Source organism: Buteo buteo, chromosome 11 (genome assembly GCF_964188355.1).
Source record: "Buteo buteo chromosome 11, bButBut1.hap1.1, whole genome shotgun sequence".
NCBI classification, from domain to species: domain Eukaryota; kingdom Metazoa; phylum Chordata; class Aves; order Accipitriformes; family Accipitridae; genus Buteo; species Buteo buteo.
Genome location: NC_134181.1, coordinates 43,142,985 through 43,160,689, shown reverse-complemented (window position 1 = coordinate 43,160,689; position 17,705 = coordinate 43,142,985). Strand labels below are relative to the sequence as shown.

At 52.2% G+C, this 17,705-nt stretch overlaps 2 protein-coding genes across 3 annotated transcripts in view; both read right to left on the bottom strand.

Annotated features, from left to right (window-relative positions):
- The window catches only part of OSBP2 (oxysterol binding protein 2), a 124,590-nt gene extending 119,362 nt beyond the window's left edge, over nt 1-5,228 (bottom strand). Inside the window, exon 1 of one of the 2 annotated variants that reach the window (XM_075041930.1) lies at nt 4,890-5,228. In XM_075041930.1, coding sequence (XP_074898031.1) covers nt 4,890-5,167 — 278 coding nt within the window. In that variant the 5' untranslated portion in view covers nt 5,168-5,228. The remainder of the gene's footprint in view (nt 1-4,889) is intronic. The other variant, XM_075041931.1, reaches the window with a different exon arrangement.
- Nucleotides 5,229-6,832: 1,604 nt separating this feature from the next.
- Nucleotides 6,833-12,382, bottom strand: DRC10 (dynein regulatory complex subunit 10). Its single transcript, XM_075039666.1, has 4 exons — nt 11,565-12,382; nt 10,064-10,297; nt 8,300-8,371; nt 6,833-7,111 (listed from the first exon to the last, which is right to left on the bottom strand). The coding sequence occupies exons 1-4, from the start codon at nt 12,255-12,257 to the stop codon at nt 6,833-6,835; spliced, it is 1,278 nt and encodes a 425-aa protein (XP_074895767.1). The 5' UTR covers nt 12,258-12,382.
- Nucleotides 12,383-17,705: the final 5,323 nt, after the last annotated feature.

Sequence of the window (17,705 nt, the reverse complement as noted above, 5' to 3'; positions counted from 1 at the left end):
TCATCAAATGAAGCATTTGGGCCAGTATGCTTTATTTCTACCCATATAATCTTAAATCAAGTATCAAGATAGTTCATAGCTCTTGTTAGCTGTTTGCAACCAGCAAACAAAACTGGGCAGAATACTACAACCGAAGGAAGAGATATAAAAATCCTCATACAGTGCTAATAATCAGGCCATGACAAAAACACCCGTAAGGACTAAGATCTGTGTCTCATGCTCTCCTGCAGTGTCAGCGGCAGTTGCTGTTTGTAGTCAAGAGAGCCTGACTCCCCCACCGCAGCACTAAACTGGGAGCGGAGCAATCAAGCCTGCAACAAGCAGTCCAGGAAAGAGCATCGCTCATCTCACACCACAGCAGCACTCAAGTGCTGCTCTGACGTGACATGCCCCGATGGAGCCGTGCAAGCACTGCATCCCCAGTTACAAAGCACAGAAGAGGCGCTTCCTCAAAAATGGGCAAACGATGAACAGCGATCAACAGCAAAGCACCATATGGATAAAGCGAGTATCATGTGAAAACAAGATGACTGGGAACACAAATTATTAAAACGTTTGTTTGAAAACAAGCGGCTCAAAGTCACCATGAAGCCACAGGGCTGTCCTTAAAACCTGCGTGCTCCAACACCCCAAGGACACCCAGCTACTTCTATGTCTGCAGAGGGACAAGCCATTATAAAAATCACTCTAGGAGAGTGTCTCTCTCTCCTCATTTTATTATGTACAAGCTAAATATAAAGAAACATATTTTCCCCCCCTGAGGGTGGTGCAACACTGAAAGCGGGGCCCAGAGAGGCTGTGTAATCTCATAGCTTGGAGACATTCAAACCTCAGCAGCTCAAGGTCCTGAGCAACCTCACTGGGTGGCCCCACATTGAGTGGGCACTGGATGAGAGGCTCCCAGAGGTCTCTTCTGGAAGTCCTCAATTCCTCCACATCTCTAGTATCAGCAGCGGTTTTCAAGCTCTTTCCTGAACTCACCACCTCAGCTCTCAGCTGGAGTCTAAGTACAAGAAGCAGGAAAAAACCCTCCAGGTTGTACTCAAGACCTTACAATGCTAACCAGGAGTTAACTGCTGCATAAACAAAGCTAGTGAAGAATGCTGCTCTGGGAAACACAGCTTTTCCAGGGAACTGAGCTGCCTGTGCCCTCCACCTTTGCAGGATAACACAGACAAGACAGCTAAACGGCCCCAGGCACACATCATTCCTCTAAGAGCAGACCCAGCAAGGGGAGCCAAGGCTGCTTTCTGATGAGAAACCTTTCACTTCACAATGACCAAATCACAGCAAGAAACATTGTTTTCCTTCCCCATTTGGCACTGCTTTAGCTGTTACATCCTGCGACCACAGAGAGTACTGCTGAAGGCTCTTCAGACACCTAACCCATGAATAACAGGCTATGGACCAAAACCACAGAGGCGACAACATGAAACTCAAGCTCTTCGAAATATGAGAAAGCTGCTCGGAGAAGACAACACTCATCTGGAGCATCGATCACAACAGCCAATACCAATCTTTGATGAATTAATACTTACCTAAAGATGCTCTCTAATCTCCTTGAAAACACTTATCTGTTCAAGGTGATTAGATTCTCCTGTACAGACATGCTAATTATAGATAATGATGAATCTATAAGTGGCAGCCTGCCAGAGTAGTTTAGAAAGAGAGTTTTGATCATTAGCAAGTCAAGTAGACTAGTTGTGTCATGCTTAAACTGCCCCCCAACACAGGCATCACCTTTGTGCTGCAGATTCCCAAGTCAGCCAGAAAACTTGGTCAAAAAACAACCTCAGAGGGACAATCAATCAAGGGCAATTAAAATAGTCAGACTATCTTGCTGTGTGACTCCTGGAAGTTCCTAAATCCACACTGCTCACTCCAGAGGAGGGTACCGCAGAGGAAATCTTCAAGAATTACTTGGCCATTATCATTTTCCACCGGTTCAGAGTAGGGAATATGAAGCAAAAGCACACAATCTGCAGGGAAGCTTCGCTGGCAGTAAGACTTGATGTCTTCATAGATTTAGCAAAGATACAGGAGGCTTTAAAGACTCCATTTGGAAAGAATACTCTAATTAAAAGCTTTAATTCAGCAAACTGTCCCTGTGAAACCAACCGAGTGGAAAACAGGCATTGCACCTGGCTACCCAAGAAAACCCCACCAAGCAGCTCCTGCCGGATGGCACTGCGCCCACCCACACACCATTACAACGGGAGCTCCCAAGAGGCCGCACAAGATTTTAAGAGCTTAACTCTACAAACAAAAAACCTACCAGGAATCACCACCAGGCAACGTGACAGGCTGTTTTTTTAAAGCAAGCTAAACGGCAAGCAGCAGGAAATTCAAATGAAATGAAAAGCTTCAATCTGGAACTAAATCAATACACAAGAGGAGGCCACTTGGGCATCATGGTGCAGTTTTTCCAATTAAGATGATTTTAGTGCACAAGCAAAATGAAGTTTCTATCAAGCTAGTCCTGAACAGTCAACAGCTAAATCATCCAGGTTGTGTATCAGGGCAACTCAAAGTTCCAAACTCAAGCTACAAAGGCATCAAAAGCCACGGAGAAAAGGAGAGCATAGCAAATCACCTGCAAGGGCATGATTTAACCTGCAAAGCCCTTAGCAGCAAATTCTGGCATACACCTTCAGAGCTGGGATGAGCACAAAGGCCCAGCAGAAAGTAAGACACGTGGCTCACAGAATAGCAAGAGACCTTTATAGAAGTTATTTCTTAAATTCTCTGCATAGAAGTCAAACAAGCAGCAGTCCGCATGTTGCCCAGCAGTCTGCTTACACAGAGAAGGTCAATGAAAATGCATCGCCTGATACCTGGCGCTTCCTTGCTCCTGTCAGTTAGCTAGAAGTAGTATTAAAATAAAAATGCCAGTTTACCCCAGACTGTCTCACAGGAGCGCTATGCGATGAGCAATTGGAGCTGACACTTGATGGGTTGGCATGGCTGTTACTTAAGAGCATTGGTTTTGAAGAGTATCATGGAGGCTTTTTTCCATTTAAGAAAAACTTTACCACGTGTTCTGTACTATATTTTTGTACTCCTGACTCACAACCAAATTAACTCAGTTCTCATTGAGCCCAATGATGAAAAGAAGGCACAAAAAACCTTCAGCATGAATTTTCCCAAGCAGCTGCTGCAGGTCTGCACTGGCTGAAAGCTCCACAAAGTAATGCAGTTTCAACTCCTTCACGTGCTGCTCAATTTCCTTGGGTGTTTTTGTTTGTTGTTTCAGCCTAAAACAGATCAAACTGTCTTAAAATAAACCCACTTGTTCCGATCTAAAATAATTGTTGAAGGAAACCACTTGTTTGCCTATGACAGATTTGGCACCAATACAGAAAAAAAATACCCTGACATGGCTACAAGTGGAGCATTAAAGCTCAACAACCTTTTCAAGCCGCATAGCTCTGCTGGTCCAGATCTGAACTAGAGTTAAAGAGCATAAGCATACCAGAAAGGATTACAAGTAAATTAGCTGAATTACTGAGAGGTAACTACATTCTCACAGGGGTGTTCATTACAGAGCATTTTTGTTTGGTTTGAGTTTTGGGGGGGGTTTAAACAACTCCAAGTAGATAAACATACCATTGAACTTCTGACCTGTTACCTGGCACAGTCTGACCCCAGGACCCAGGTTCCAAATCTCTCTTTAGAGCTGGAGGAGTTTATATTAACACCTGACAGTGAGCTGAAGCTCAGGGATCTCCTTCAGGCTACAAGTCATCAGCTGTAGCTGAGAAGATGAACTTTGTGTGAGGAGAAAAAACAGCTTCTGCCTGGCCTTTAAAGAGAAGTCCTCACTCACAGGGTTTGGGACTTTAAAGATGTACTATTTTATAAAGCTCTAACTATCTTTAATATCTGGTACCCTCTGCATGTTCTCACATACTGCCAACATATACTCCACAATACTGAAGGTGACAGAGCACTTGGCTTCCCAGTGACAAGAATAAACATGACCCTTCCTAAAGGATAAAGACACCGAAATCCTACAACACCCTACGCCTGTATTTTTACCACTCAACTGACAGAAGAAACACAAGAGAACCTACTAAAACAACATCGCTTTGTATCAAACCTCGCAGCCTCCCGTCCCCGTGCCCGATACCCTCCTCACCGAACCTACAGCCTTCCTGTACAAAAACCATCATGTTAGACAGCAAAGCAAGCCAGGCAAGACTTTTGAGTCACTGCTAAGTGCTATAACTTCCTTCCTTCCTCCAATAACACAGCCTCCTGCCTCGGCTGCCTCCCGGAGCACATCCCAGGCCATCCTTTCCCCTCGGACACAGCTGCCGCAGCGCTTGCATTTACACGCACGGCTATTGCAATTATTTGCAGCCTCTAGTCTCCTGCCTGGCAAAAAAAAAACAAACCACAAAACAGGAAAGGTCCAGAAGCAAGTTACAAAAGCAAATCAATTTTAGGCGAGAAGGGTTTTTTGGTTTGAGGTTTGGGGGTTTTTTTGGTTGGAAGGCTTATGATTTTGGCTTTAAGGGTAGTTGTAGCAGCTGTAGCTGCTGCAGCGGGAGGCAGAGGGATGGGAGATCAACGGGCCAGCTCCTCTCCACGGCACTGAGACATCAAAACCCGAGTTTTGCTTTAAAAAGGGGAGGGGGAACCACCAAAAACACCCAACTCGGTTCCCAAACCGAAGGGATTTTCGTTCCGAAAAAGCGCAGACCCCGCGGGGTGCTCCCCGCCGGCCGGCCGCGGCTCGTCCGTCCCCGCCCGACACCTGAGGCACCTGCCCGGGCCTGGCGGGGCTGGCACCGGTGTACCCGGCCCGGGCAGCCGAAGGACACCGCACCCGCCGCAGCAGGCCCGGCCCGGTACCGACCCGTTCCCCCCCCCCCCGTCTCCGGTACCTGTAGTAGCTGAGGAGCCCGTTGCTGAGCACGAACCAGCGGCGCTGGTAGCCCTTCAGGTAGTTGGTCCACTTGAAGAGCCAGCCCTTGTAGGTGTCCGAGCCCGGGGCGGCGGGCGGTCCCCCCGCCGGTCCCCCGCCGCCCCGTCCCCCCGGCTCGGCGCTCATGGCCGGCAGCTCCTGGCAAGCCAAGCAAGGGACGGCGCTGAGGAGAGAGACCAACCCGCGGGTGCTGCTGTTGCTGCCGCCGCCGCCGCAGAGCGCGGCCGCCTTCCCCATAGACCCCGCGGAGGCGGCGCGGCCCGTCCCGACGGCTCCGCTCCCGCCGCCCCGCTCCGCTCCGCCGGGCACCGGCGCGGGGGGGGGCGGCGCCTCCACCCACGTGACTGTGCGGGAGGGGCGGGGGCGGAGAGGCACGTGAGGCCGCGGCGGGGCGCGGGCGCCCCCTGGCGGCGGGGTGGGAAAAGCCCGCGGGGCCCCCCCGCCATTTTGATACGCCCCCCCCCCCGCCGCCATTTCGCGACCCCGCCGACACGGGGGATATCGTGACTTTACTGCGCCGAGCCCTCCTTTTACAGACGGGCTGCGAGGGCGACCGAGCGGTCCGTGCTTTGGCGGAGCATCGGAGAAAGCTCTGGAGAGCGGGGGGGGGATGGTTATGCGGCCCAGAGGAGCCCCATGGCCCACCACGGTTGTTGTGCCATTGCTCCAACAAAAACACTGAAAAAAAACCCACTCTTAAAGCTGTTTTAAGAAAAGGATGACCTGGGGAAGAATGCAAACCAGCAAGAAAACACAGAAAACCTACGAGATCGCTACATGAGCATGTGTGGAGCAGAGGGGCCAGCACGAGGGGCGGCAGTGCCGGGCCGGGGGAAGGTGCTGTCAGAGCTCACATAAAAATCCTTCTTCTTGGTGCCGCCTGCCTCACTGGGAGGAAAAGCCCTGTCCCCCTCGCCTGCTTCCCCCCCCACCAGCCCACGGTCCTGTTTTTTATGATCTGGGTCATGTCTGAGGGGGATCCCTCTCCACAGCAAGCCCAGCAAAGCGCCACGGGGACCCGTGGCAGACGCTGCCCTGCCAGGCGTCCCCACGTCCACCCGGGCCCCTTCCCTTCATGTGTCCCCCCACACACCCTCCCAGTCCCGGTTGGGGGGATCGCCTTTCTCTGATCTCTCTAATCTGCTTTGATCCTCCCCGATCGCATTACTGCTCGCCCATCACCTGCACATGCGCCTCTGCCTGCTTGCTCGCGGCAGTCCCGCCAGCACAGGCAGCCCAAACCGAGAGCTCCTGCCAGCCTTTGCCAGGGTCTCTCGCAGGGGCCTCGTGGGCACAGATGGTGAACGTGACCTTGGGACCAACCATCTCCGTCTTGTGTGACAGCTGGGCCGTGGACCCACCACAGAGCAGGGAGGCTGGGCTGCTGCGCTGGAAGGGGGAGTGGGAGGGGTGGCACGAGGCCCATGGGGAACCCCACAGCACTTAAAGGGTTCCAGCAGGCTGGCGGCAAGCAGTGAGTCAAGGTCTCATGAACAAGCACCGTCAGCACGGAGCGGCCAGTTTGAGGCTGAGCAGGGAGATGCAGGGCTGGGGCTGGCCATGAAGTGAGCAGCAGCGGGCTGAGCTGTGGGTGAAGGGGCTCCCCCAGCCCCTGACACTGGCCCTGGAAACCTCTCCAGCGAGCACGCTTGGCTCCGAGCCTGAGGATCTGGGCTAGACATCCTCCTCCTTGCAGAGAGGTAGCAAAGCCGAACCTAAAATGGTGAGGCATGCCTTCACACTACTGCTTCGATAGATTCCAACTATGAGAGGCAGCCCCAGCCCTGGAGAGCTTGGGCAGTAATGCAAATGCTCTCTCAAATCTAATGCTTTTATCTGGAAGAGCTCAGTCCCAGTGGAGTCAGCAGCTTTGCCAGGAGGAGAGAGAATAGATTTTGTGCTTTATTTCTTAGTCTTCTTGCCCTTGCCCTTCTTATTCTTCTTCCTTTTTGATTTGAAGAGGGACCGGACCAAGTAGCCTCTCCAGAAGGCCTGGATGCGGGTGGCAGCAAGGGTCATGGTGGTGAATTCCTTCAAAGCCTGTTCCTTCTTCTCCTGGCATATCCTGCGCTCCTCCTCAATCTGGGAATACTCCTGGAGAAGCACAGCACGTTTCTCCATCAGCAGGGACAGCTGGGCCTTCTCCTCGGTGTAGGCAGCATTAACATCCTCATACTCAGCCTAGTAAGACAGCAGAATCCAGGTACAGCGATTTTAGGAACATTCAGTAGCTCTTACCTGTACATCCCTAGGTGAGGGTTCTTAAACCTATCCTGAATCCAGGCAGAACCATGACTGGGAGCTGAGCTGAGCCTTTCCAAGGGGACTCAAAAAGGAGGCATGTGCCCAGTACTCGGGGAATTTCACGAGATGCCAGGTCCTACTATCTTCATGCTCCTCTGAAAAATACTCTCATAATTCTCCCTGTGTTGCAAACAGCATCCACCCTCAGCTGGGAACTCTCACCAGGTAACGACAAAGGCAGGTTCGAGCCCCTCCTGCAGATGCTCTGTGCAAAAAGACGTATCACTGCAGTTTGGGTAAGGCTGAGCCTGAGCTAACAACTTTGCTAAGAAGCCATTTAGATGAGTGGCACTGAAGCCTAGCTGATATGCTGTACGCTGTTGAAAGCATGAGAAGAGCCAGACCGTGTAAGCTTGGAAAAGGCCAAGGACAGGTAGTTTTAATGGTGTTGCTGTACTTCCAAGCTCAGCAGCAGTTTATGGCTTTTCTAATGCCTCTGAGGAAGCCACACAGAGGTGGAAGGTTAGGAGAACCAGCAGCGTGGATGCGTGTCTGCCTTAGCAAGTTTTGCCCCAAACCTGCCATGACATGGTGCCCCAGCCACCCTGCAGACGGGAAACCAAAATAATCACATTGTTAAACAACTGACGAGGGGGGACCATTTCTTACAATTAGCAGCCAGCTTCTAGGCCCCTCCCTACCTTTTGCTTTGTTAGTAATCCAGTAGCTTTTATTCATTTCCGTAAATAGGGCAAGAACAGGAAAGCAACTAGGGCTTTCTCAGAGATGAGGTTGAGGGGTGCTGATGTGATTCTCAGCTTGTTGTGGTTAAGTTGGATGCCAAGGCAGCAGTATGCAGGCTGTTCATTTTCTTAGCACTCAGCGCAACTCTCAAGGGGAACAGCAGAAACAGGAGCATGATTTGGACACCAGGTAGGGCCAACAGGATTGAGGATTGAGGCAAAACTGAAAAACCTGTTCCTTAGCATCAGGTGGGCATGTCTGAGTCTGAAGAACTGCCCCTCACTTCCACAGCCTCCTGTGTAAGAGCCATGTGTCCATTTGGACAGGAATCTACCTGAACATATCACCTCATGGGAGAGCAAAGCACTTCAAAGTGGATACCTGTTTTTCTCCCATGTCTGTGTCATATTTCTGGATCCAGTTCACAATTTCCGTCTCCACTCTGCACTTCCTCTGAAACACAAAGCAAGATAGTTTCCTTGCAGGCACCTGAAGCCTGGTAAAAAGTAGCCCAAATTAGAAAACAGTGTAGCTTTGAGACCCAGCATCATTATACTGAGTATAACACCTCCTCCTTGTGGCAAGCTTCCTTCAGCTGACGCATATTTTTTTTGCCTTGGTTTAGGGATTCTCGTGGGACATTACCTGAGGCCAAAAAGGGCCTTATTTGGTTTACAGCATGGAGCTGGGGGATTGAAACGTATCTGAAAGGTGCATTCTGCAGTAGGAAATGAACATGTCTAATGGTATGTGGCATGTCATCGATAAACTGGGGCAACCACCCTAAAATTGAAGTAATAGAGAACTGCTAAACATGAAAGTGGGACAGAAAGTACTCAAATGATGATACCTTCTAAAACAAAGAGATATTTCCAGCTGTAAAACAGTTTAACAGTGGCTATACTGCAGTATAACCAGGTATGGGCAGTTTACCTCAAGCTGCTCTATCTATGCTCTGTGGAATCATCAAGAGAAAGATCAGCTAGAGCCCATCACAAGTGCCACACGATTTCCTGTATGACACTGACCCAGAATGTCCCAAGGGCTCCCAGGCCATCATGAGGTCAGACCTCAGCTATTTAGACCACAAGTACAATCTTGGGCCACACAGGGCATAGAGGATGTGCTAAGGAGGAGGAAAGGAGACCTCTGTGGTCAGTAAATCTGTCTGCCTGAGCATTAGAATAAGCTGAGCAACTCATCAACAAATACTGCAGTGGCCTGCAGCCTCAGAAGAAACTCCCCAGTAAAGCCACTCCATTAAAGGAGGTGTCAATGGGTAGATTTGGGATTTTGTACCGTGGCTCTAACTTGGACTTAATGCTTTGTCAGCGCGCAGCCCCACTGCCACTTTGCTCTACAATGGCCAATGCAAGAGTGAAAGATGCCCCATTACCAGTGTGTGCTGTCCTGCCCGTGGGAGGCCAGTGCTTGTTTGGAGTAAATACCTAGTAGGAGCAAAACGAGGGGGAAAAATGTTCTTTTTCCAGTTCCATATTCTCTGTGCTCTGTGTCAGCAGCATGTTCTGCTCAGGACAGAGCTGTTGATACAGAGGCCTGAGCCTGCCTGCTGCTCCTATTTCCTCCTTCTGTATCTGCTCAGCACTGTGATAAATCACATTTCCCCCTCATTCAACTCAACCCAACTACTTGGCTTGTGTCTTCAGCAAAGTGCCAGACAGAGTAGGAACTGCTTAGCTTCCAAGATCAGCTGCGCTCAACCTTGAATACTACAAGGAACTCTAAAAGATGGCTTTATATAAAATTTGCTCTGCTTACCCTACACAAAATCCCTTGTTTCTTAACACATGCCTTGCCTAGTAGCCTTGCTGCTCTGCACTCTGACTAGACCACAGCCTCTCTAGCACACGGTGTCACAGTGCTGTGTAGAGGTGTTTTCAGAGCTAAGTCAGCGGGCAGGAGGAGGACCTGTGAGCAGGCTACTTCCCTGCTGTCGCTGCAGGGTTGCTTTCCGCTGGAATCAGCAGAGCATGAGGACAGAGCAGGTACACTCTGACAAACAGCATGTGCATCCTGCCAGGAACTAGCAGGAACCAAGTAATTACTTGCAGCAGCCAGCAGCCAGACCTGACAGCACTACAAAAGGTTTTAAATCTCCTGTTCTAGAGCTCTCCTCCCGTTTACCTTTCTGAGAGCCAGCTCTGATGCTCGATGCTCCACTACAAGTGCATTGAGTTGTGCTCCTAGCTGCTGAACGTCCTGCTGTAGCTTGGCACACCTAGCCTGGGAGGCTTGCAGCTCCTCTTTTTGCTGTTTTTCTCCTTCCTGCTTGATCTGCTGGATGCCAGCCTTGGAGACTTTGGCCAGATCTTGCATGCTGGTTTTGAGGTCTTTGATCACATTGTCCTTCTTGTGAATCTAGACCCAGAAAACAAGAGAAAGAAATGCCGTCGAGAAATGCCAGTGAGGCATAAAGTGGGCAGGAGAAGTAAGGCACCCTTGGAAAGGTGCAGGAGATCTAAGAAGATACCCTGCTGATCTGGTAGCAACAAGGACCTGCCACTGCTGGTTCAGGAAATAGAGTTAGATTTACACAAGGTGCTTTGGAAACCTTCCCCCACTGCTCCTCTGGGAATCTGTTAATAAAGGTAGAGAATGAACACACCATACCGAAACCCACTGGCACTGCCATATGAGGAAAAGCCAAAATCAGAGCCACTGGAGTGAGCCCCGTGGTTCCCTCGAGCTTTGGATTAGGCTCAGAGTGACTGTCTGGGGGATGCAGCTCAGTGTGCTGCCTGTGAAAGAAATCCTCAGCTGGGACCAGTGAAACAGATTTATTCATGATGCCCTGGACAAGCTGCCAAATTGCACATAAAAATCTCAAGTGTCTCGATTCACGGATCTCCAAGGAGCGGAGCAAATGGGGAAAGCAGGCCCTTGTCTCCGTTAGCACCATTCAGTGCAGCAAGCACATGACAAAACCTTCCCCCCGACCCCTCTTGCAGGAAGGAGAAAGAAAAGCATATGTAGAAAACAAAGGATTGCTTGTCAGGCGTTCAGGGACTTCGATGCTGGCACAGCCCATGGACTCACAGAAAGAGCCTGGGAAATTCCCATTCGTTTATCTGTACCTCAGTTGCCTTCACTGAAAAAACGAAGAATTCGTATAATCACATATTAATCACAAATGCTCTAAGGCAGCTAGTATTACAGACTTGGAAGTCACAGAAATGTTGGTTTTAAGCAAGAGTGAGACAGAGCAGATATTAAAAATGGATTTTAATCAGAGCAATCTCTCCCCGGAATGACTTTTCATCATTTCATCAGCAGTGAACGAAGTCTTGCGCTGGCAGCTGGCACTGTAGCCCTGCCAAAACACTACCGCAGCAATTTGTGCCTGTCCTGCAGCTCCTTTTTAAACTCAGTGACTTGTGGCATTCAAGTTGGCCGATGAGAACAGGTTCAAAACATGCCAAATTCAAGTTTAAAAATATCAAGCATGCAATAAGCATTTTTCATTGTATTTTACAATTAAAAGAGTGTCTTTAAATACAGGATCTGGTTTAGAAATAATTTCTGGAATTTCCTCTTTCGTAACTGCAAGAAAGGGATCATTTTTTAGCTTACCAAAGTTTTGCTTCAGTAACACTTTGTTGGAAAACATATTCCCACAATATCATACCTCCTCCTCTTGAGTCCGGATTGCTGCTGCCAGTTCTGCCTGTAAAGCTGTGATTGCTTCAGCATTTTTCTTAATCTGGAGGGAGATGTCTTCCATGAACTTAATCTTTTCTTCCTCTTCCATGGGACTAGTCAGGAGTCTCTCAAGCATGAAATTCCTGAACTCCCCAAAGGCTTTGATAAACACTTCAGCTGCTGACTCTCTCGCCCAGGCTTCATATTTCAGAGCCTGGCAAAGCGAAGGCTTGGCCAGTAAGAGTCTCAGGACATTTCTAACAGAACATTTCAGACGTTGCTCTAGCAAGCAGAGACAGCCCCGTTGTTCCTCAGTTCTCGTGGTGTCCTCTTCTTCCAAGCTGGCAAGCAGGTGCTCCATTTCATTTGAAAGCTTTTGGTGCTCGATCAGGTTGTTTGTGATCTCAGGTCCCAACATATCAGCAAACCTGTCCAGAGAGTCAATAATACATGGGATCAAACTGCTCATCTCCAGCTTGGCAATTGTCTCATCCAAGATGGTTATGATTCTTTCTGTCTCCATGCTATCAGGTTTTAACTGACATGGATCCAATGCCTTCATGGCATCTAGAGTGATCATTGCCTTCTCTGGAGTTGCCAAGCCCTTCACCAAGGGCTTCTTTCTTTGCTTCACGTCCTGAAGTGATACTCGGAATACAGCTGGATCCCCTGCTGCCATGGCTTCAGCTAAACACTTGTGAGTTGAGTGTTTTGAGGTCTAGAAAGGACACGACACCTCTTACTCAGTCAAAGAACATCAAGGTCCCTCTGCTGCTGCTGTCACATATTCTTCTCACTTGGATTTTATCTCTAAAAGGAAAGCATGGTGACAGCATTAGAGAAACAACGTAATTTGGGAAAACCTGGGTGTTTCAGATCACTCCAGAGTTCTCCCTGGGTCTGGGAACAGGGTCAGGACATGGGGTCGTGCATCAGAACCGGTCTCTATCCCAGAGAGGCTGTCGAACACCCACAGGAAGGGAGGAGAGCAATGGACTCCTGACTTTGAAGGGTGGTGGGGTGGGGAGAAAGCTCCCAACTGCTTCTAAGTAGCAGCTGAGGTGGAGAAGCACGCATTGCAGCTCCGCAATCCCTAGAGGTGTGTGGAGAGGGGCCACCTTGGAGGGAAGCGCAGGGCTGCCGGTACGAAACACGCACCTCCATCCTTCCAGGCCTGGCTCTGCCAGAGGTGGGAGAGGGGATCTGGGTGCCTGGAGGGGCTGCGCTGACAGGACGAGGGCAAGAGGAGGGGGCAGTGAGGGGGCAGGGGCAGCTGTGGGGGGGAGGCTGACAGGGAGTGAAGGGTCCCCTCGGTGTGGGTCTGGGGGCACCAGGGGAACCCAGGGATCCCTCGGTTATGGGAGAGTCAGCGCTCGGGGGGTAGATTCCCGGTGGGGAGGACCCCCCGGGTGAGGGTCGGGAGGATCTGGGGAGGCGTCTGAGGAGAGGCCCGGGGCCTGCAGGGACAGCGGCCCAGGGGGGGATTCCGGGGGGTCGGGTGTATCTCAGGGATCGGCTCCCGGGGGATGTCGATCCCAGGCTGCCTCCAGTCCCTGCAGCTCACTCGGTCCCGGTCCCGGTCCCGGTCCCGGTCCCGGTCCCGGTCCCGGTCCCGGTCCCGGTCCCGGTCCCGGTCCCGGTCCCGGTCCCGGTCCCGGTCCCGCTCTCCACCGCCCCCGGCCCGGACACCGGGCCCAGCCGGCCGCCGTAAGAGTCCTCCGGTTGCTAGGCAACCCAGACGGGGGTGGGGCCTCTCCCGACAGCCTATGGCGATACAGCGTTTGCCCCGCCCCGTGCGGCCCCCAACACCTCAGCGTCGCCGATCGTTTGATGGGCAGCGCGGCTGTCCAATGAGGCGTCCCGTGGGCGGTGAGCTGCCGTGAGGGGCGTGGGGAGCCATCTTGCTGGCCGAGGGCCCGGAGAAAGGAGCGGCGGGGAGCGGGGAGCCGGGAGGAGGGAGTTGGCGGCTGTGGAGAGGGAAAGGATCCCGCTCTGTTTTTCTGACAGCTGTATAGTAGAGAAGAGGCGTCCCGAGCAGTGTCTGCTCACAGCAGCGTTCCCTCGGGGCTCCCCAGCAACGCATTCCTGAGAGTCCTAAATACAAGCCGAAAAATAAACTTTATACCCCCCGACATCAAGCATATCCCAGGCCCTGGCCAGTTGTAAAAGAGCAAAAATGAAGTAGGGGAAGTGTGTCAATGAGTGGGTGTCCAGCAGCCCTGCGGGGGCTGGCTGTGCCACTGAGCATGGGGAAGGGCCCGCCAGCTGTCCGCCGGACAGACAGACAGAGGACGAGGGAATCAGACGGACAGAGATGTCGGGAGGACGAGGGAATCGGCAGCAGAGCCGTCCACGGCACCCACGGGCTGTGACGTGGGGCCTTTGCCAAGGAGAGCTTGCCGAAGGGCAGGCACGCTGCGCTGGAACACCCTCTGAGGACACGGCGTGTTCACGCACCTCGGGCAGGCTGGGGTTATGGGAATTCGGACCGTGTTGCAATATTAAATCAGGCAGAACAGAGAGTCTGACGAGGATTTGGAACGTCAGAACACCAGCAACAAAGAAATTACCCTAGGTCTACTATTGAAGACGGCTGATTTTATAGGACTGCATTCAGGGCCATAGAGATGCTAATAAACTCCAGCTGATTAAGATGCTGATGCCGCACATGCCCAATTAGCTGGTTACCCATGAATTAGCGACGTCTGCAAAGAACATGTTGGCCCTTGAAAGCTGAGTGCGAGCCCTGCCCTCGCCCTGCTGTGCGGTCAGCGAGAAGGATGCATTCGGGGAGAGGAGGGCTTTGGTTTCCCGGAGGAACCTTGGCGAAGTGCCGAACGCCAGCCCGGGCTGCTGGTGATGCCAGCTCTGTCCTCGGGGGCAGGAACGAGGATGAAGCAGTGGCACGGCGGCTGTGGCACCCACGGGCAGCCTTGTCCCAGGTCTCGGCCAGCCCAGCGCCGCGCAGCCCTTTCCTCACATGAGCAGTCCCTTTTATTTCTGTGCATAGCATGTCTGAGCCCGTGAATAAATCTCCTGCACAGGGGACTGTGCCCACTGGTCCAGCACATCGCTGGTTATTAATTATTTCCCTGCACAAAGCAAATTAGGGTCTGGTGATGGGAGATGCAGTGGGACTACTAGGGCCAGACTTTTAAGGCCTGGAACTGGTGAGGATGGATGAGAGGACACCCATGGAGGGGCCAGGCTTGCCCAGGTCTGCTGCCCCGCCGTACAGAGCGGGACCATGGGTCTGGCAGAGATGCGGGAGGAGGGCAGAGCTGCAGAGAGTGAGGAGGGAGCAGGCCTGTGTCGGCTCTGGGGTGTCAAACTGGACATATCTGGCTCATTACCTGGCTGGGGAAGCAATGCCACACATGGGCCACCTCCTGCCCTCAGCAACCCATCCAAAGCACCGATTCAAAGGCGACACCAGGATGCAGTGTGAGGCTAAGCCTGGGCTTGGGTCAAAAACGCTACAGCCACTGGCACAAACCCTAAGCTGGTAGATATCCAGCCTGCTGTGGGTTAGAGCCTGCTTGCTCTAACTGCAGGTCTGGGACAGGCTGTCCCTCAGCCTCCAGCGAAAGCACAGAGCTGTCCAGAAACACCTTCTCATGCTCTAATTTGGCAGATAAGATCTTGTGATCACGCTGGATCCAGATGCAGCGGATCCATGATTTCCCAGCTGCAGGGTGATCAGGAGACATGGGTTTTAAGCACAGTGGGGCTGTAAGATTACAAAGATGATATGCTGTCAGTTTTCTCTTTCCTTCACAGCAGTCATCACAGCAAAGAGAAGCAGCCCTTGAGACGTGGAGAGCTGCTGCTTTTCCTGACAGGGACTTCAGGGGTGAACGCTGACGCCCATGAAAGGCTGCCACTTGCCCTGCAGACATTTTGGGAAATAAATCTGTCTTGAAAAGAATGTCTTTTTCTTTCCAAAAGCTGAAGAGTGTCTTGATTGCTTCATTTGAAATGGGTCACTGCTCTCCAAGAAATGCAGACTCGGGCTTCCTTACAGCCATGACCCAGAGATGGGATCAACTGCCTAGTGACTGTCACCAGAGTCCCCTGTGCCCCTGTGTGCATGGCTTGTCCGAAGGGACAGAAGGGTCTTTGGGACGTACAGGGAGAGAGGATGGAAATGGTGGAGCAGTGGGTCACATCCAAACATCCTCTCAAGTAGGGAAGACCCATGCAGCACTGCAGCTCCCTCCTGGATTTGGGTAGTTAGAGACATCCCAGACTTGCAGGTGGAGATGGGGGTGATGACACGTGCCCAGAGCAGCCTGACTCGTCCTGCAGCTTCACACACTGCTCCAGGCCAGCAGCAGCTCTTCTGCCAGGAAGGAAACCAGGTTGATTTGGGAGCTGGATGAAACGTCACCGAACCTGCGTCAATCCCACCTCATCCAGGATGTAGAAAAACCTCGGATCCATCCTGAAACAATTCGCTGCATCCAAACCCACCAGCCTGCATCATTGCCCTGAGCCAGAGGTGCCAAAGAATCTAAACTATGTGGGCAGGGGAGCCGTGCAGGGCATGTCCGAGCAGGGAAGGAGAGCTGAGAGACCCTGGGTGCAGGTACAGCCCAGGCACACAGTCCCCCACTGTTTGAGTCCAGCTGTGTTCAGACACAAAGGCCTTGTGACTAAACAGCTGAACATCAAAGACGTCCCTGGTCCCATCTGAACCACTCTCCAGATGCTGAATCCCTCTCCTCTGCGGCAAAGGGAAGCAAAGCTCAGTGTGTGGGAGCAGGCAGGCTCGGTCGATCAGCTTGGAAGGCCATGATTCACCCCAGCTTGGGTTCCCCAAATAATTTCCCTGTTTCTGCTGCAACCCTGAAACAATTCGCTGCATCCAAACCCACCAGCCTGCATCACTGCCCTGAGCCAGAGGTGCCAAAGAATGGGACAAGGGAAGGGACAGCAGGGAGGGGGATGGCGAAAGAGCAGAAGCACACAATGATGCCTTGCTGCAGGCTACAGTACCCCAACCTGGTGTCAGTGTAGGGACAGTCCCCTCCTGCCACCATCCTTGCTCTGGCTGCAGCCAAAGCACAGCTACAGGGTGGGCAGAAACTGCTTCATGGATGCAACGGAAAGCATCTTCTCCTGCTCCTTTGCATGCCAGGAGCTCTGAAGCTACAGACTTCGTCGGTGCCCTCAGCGCTGGGCTCCATGGCTGAGCTGGAACAGGCTGTGTCCGGAGGCACGCGAGCACCTCGCAGGCTGCCACCACCCTGGCACAGAGCTCTGCATGAGGAGCTATGTCCTCAGGACGCCCTGGCAGGAGTCAGTTGCGCTGATTGCTGAGCTGCGCCAAGCCTTGCATCATGCCCTGCTGGGAATGTGGAGCTCTGGCACCACACCAAGCCCCGGGGCAATCTGCGGGGCTGACTGATCCCTGACCATGGCCCGACTGCAGCTCCAGCTTGTGTTCGCTTGTTCCCATGCCTTGCCGTCAGTGGGATGACGTGTTCCTCGTCTGTATCGTGAGCAGGTGGGAAGGAGTCTGCACTTCCCTGGCACCCAGAGCCTGTCAGAAAGGCTCAAGTGGGGCTCTGGAAACATCATAAAAAATAACAGCATCAGGCCCTTTTGTCAGTGCTTATTTCTTGGCAGAGGGAGAGGGAACATATCATCACTCTTGCTACATGCAGGATCGGCTGTGACCTGCATCCCCTGGTTCCCTCGCCAGCTAATTTAGGGTTGAATGTAGGTTAGGTAAAACATGACAGGGCTTCTCAAGCACCACTTTTGGGATAATAGTTCCTGTTTCTGTGGCGGCCCCCAGGCAGACAGGCCTGGAGCGGTCCTTGGTTGGGCACAGGACAGGAGACTCGTCACACTGAAGGGCACCGCTGGGATGAAGTGGTGGAGCTGCTTGACCAGGCATGGCAGCACAGCAAAACTGGCTGAGCTGGAAGAGGAGACTTGTCCAGCCTCTGGGGGAAATTTAAACAAAAAGCAAATTGTAAGGAGTGGCAATTTCATAGCCGTCAGTCAGAGGAGACCGCTGGAGGGCAATGGGGACAGCAGGAGCAGGCAGGGAGGTATCGCTGGCCCTGCGGCCACATGCTTTACCCACTGCTCTCCAGACCCAGGCTGGAAGGAGCAG